A 1,589-nucleotide genomic window follows, 5' to 3' on the forward strand; every position below is an offset into this window, starting at 1 on the left:
TGATGAGAAAAACCGAGAAGAAATATAATGATTTCAAAGAAAAAACATCTAATTCAAACTAAATGTGAAATGCAATGCAATGAATTCTGGGGATTTTCCCTGTAATTGTACAGGAATTTACCATTTAACAGGTTTTTTTTACCGTAGTATTTTACAGTTCTTCACCGTGTACCTGACTTCCTCTCTCTTTCCCGCTCGTATGTATTTAAAAAGCACCCGAGGCTGGTCTTACTTCCTCTTTTCCTCTTTAAGATCACTTTCTGTATTCCCCGTTATTTGTAAGTCGCTTCGAACAAATCGTCTGCAAAATGAATAAACGTAAATCTCTCCGCGGGGTTAGAAAAGTAAACTAGGGTAAACAAAGAGATGATTTGCAGATACTTGCCGCTGAATGCATCCTGGTTCAGGAATCTCTATCATACGGGGAGAGCTGTCTTTCTGTCCGTGTGAAGTGTGTTTCTGTCCTGAAGCTAACACAGGAAGCCCTGATTAAAGCCCGCCGACTCTGCACCTTTAATGCAGCCCAAGCAGTGCATCGTGGGATTGATTCTCTAAAACTCCCGTGCACCAAAAGCGTCTGGCAAACACATGAATGTAGTTTTGTGTGAAACATTTCTTGATGGAGATGATCTGAGAGGAAATCACTCTTTAGTTTGTTCACTGTTAAGTGATTGCTGTCCAGTATGTTCTGCCAAATATTAATATTCCTTGAGTTCAAAAGGAAAACTTCGATGACAGCATCAGTGTAGCGGCACAGATCATCTTATTACACACACTCCATAGCCATAAGAATACGGTATTTTACCGCTTTATATTCACTCGAAGGCTGCTTTTATTAATCTCCTCTTTTCCTTCGTTCCTCTCCGCAGTGAACTTCGATCACTTCCAGATCCTGCGGGCCATCGGGAAAGGGAGCTTTGGGAAGGTAAGACGTTCCCGTACCGTAGTAAAAGAAGGGCGTCCAGGCCGAGGAGTGATTGAACTGTAAGTACAGCGACAGATAGACATCGGCGCAGAACTCTGGGTAATTCAGACGCTCTAATTACCCGGCGCTCTCGTTATCTGAAACCAGGCCGGCTGAGATTTACCGCTTAAGTAGGCCTTAAGTAATTACAAATGAATTTTTCCATTAATCTGCAGCGTAGCAGTTAATTAATTTAACGGAGACTCTTCTGCTGCTGCGAGAGACGTCTGGAGCTTCAGAAGACACTCAGATCTCATGAGCTGCGTTCATATCCATGCATCTACAGTTCAATGTGACCTTCACTGAGCGTGAAGCATGGTCCTGGTATCAGATCTGACCTTTGATTTGACCCGCAGTGTTTCCTCAGAGCGGGATATCGTGATGCTTTCCGGCTTTAACTTCTTTTCTCAGGCACTGAAATGTAAAACAAACAATAGAAGTATAATATATTGTTTATTTGTTATCTTTTTTTGCAGTGAAATGTTAAAAATAATAAATAAAAAGAAACAAAACAATTCAAATAATATTTGAAAAAATATATTAAAAATAATCGTTCATAATTTTAATATTTAGTATTAATGCTTTTAGGTAAAAATAAAAAAATATATATAACAGAAATAATAAA

At 39.3% G+C, this 1,589-nt stretch overlaps 1 protein-coding gene across 1 annotated transcript in view; it reads left to right on the forward strand.

Moving 5' to 3' along the window:
- Positions 1-391: 391 nt before the first annotated feature.
- LOC122356261 (serine/threonine-protein kinase 32C) overlaps positions 392-1,589 on the forward strand; it is an 8,628-nt gene continuing 7,430 nt past the window's right edge. The window contains exons 1-2 of the mRNA XM_043254792.1: positions 392-446; positions 870-925. Coding sequence (XP_043110727.1) covers positions 392-446; positions 870-925 — 111 coding nt within the window. The remainder of the gene's footprint in view (positions 447-869; positions 926-1,589) is intronic.

The sequence above is a fragment of the Puntigrus tetrazona genome, chromosome 13 (genome assembly GCF_018831695.1).
Source record: "Puntigrus tetrazona isolate hp1 chromosome 13, ASM1883169v1, whole genome shotgun sequence".
NCBI classification, from domain to species: Eukaryota; Metazoa; Chordata; class Actinopteri; order Cypriniformes; family Cyprinidae; genus Puntigrus; species Puntigrus tetrazona.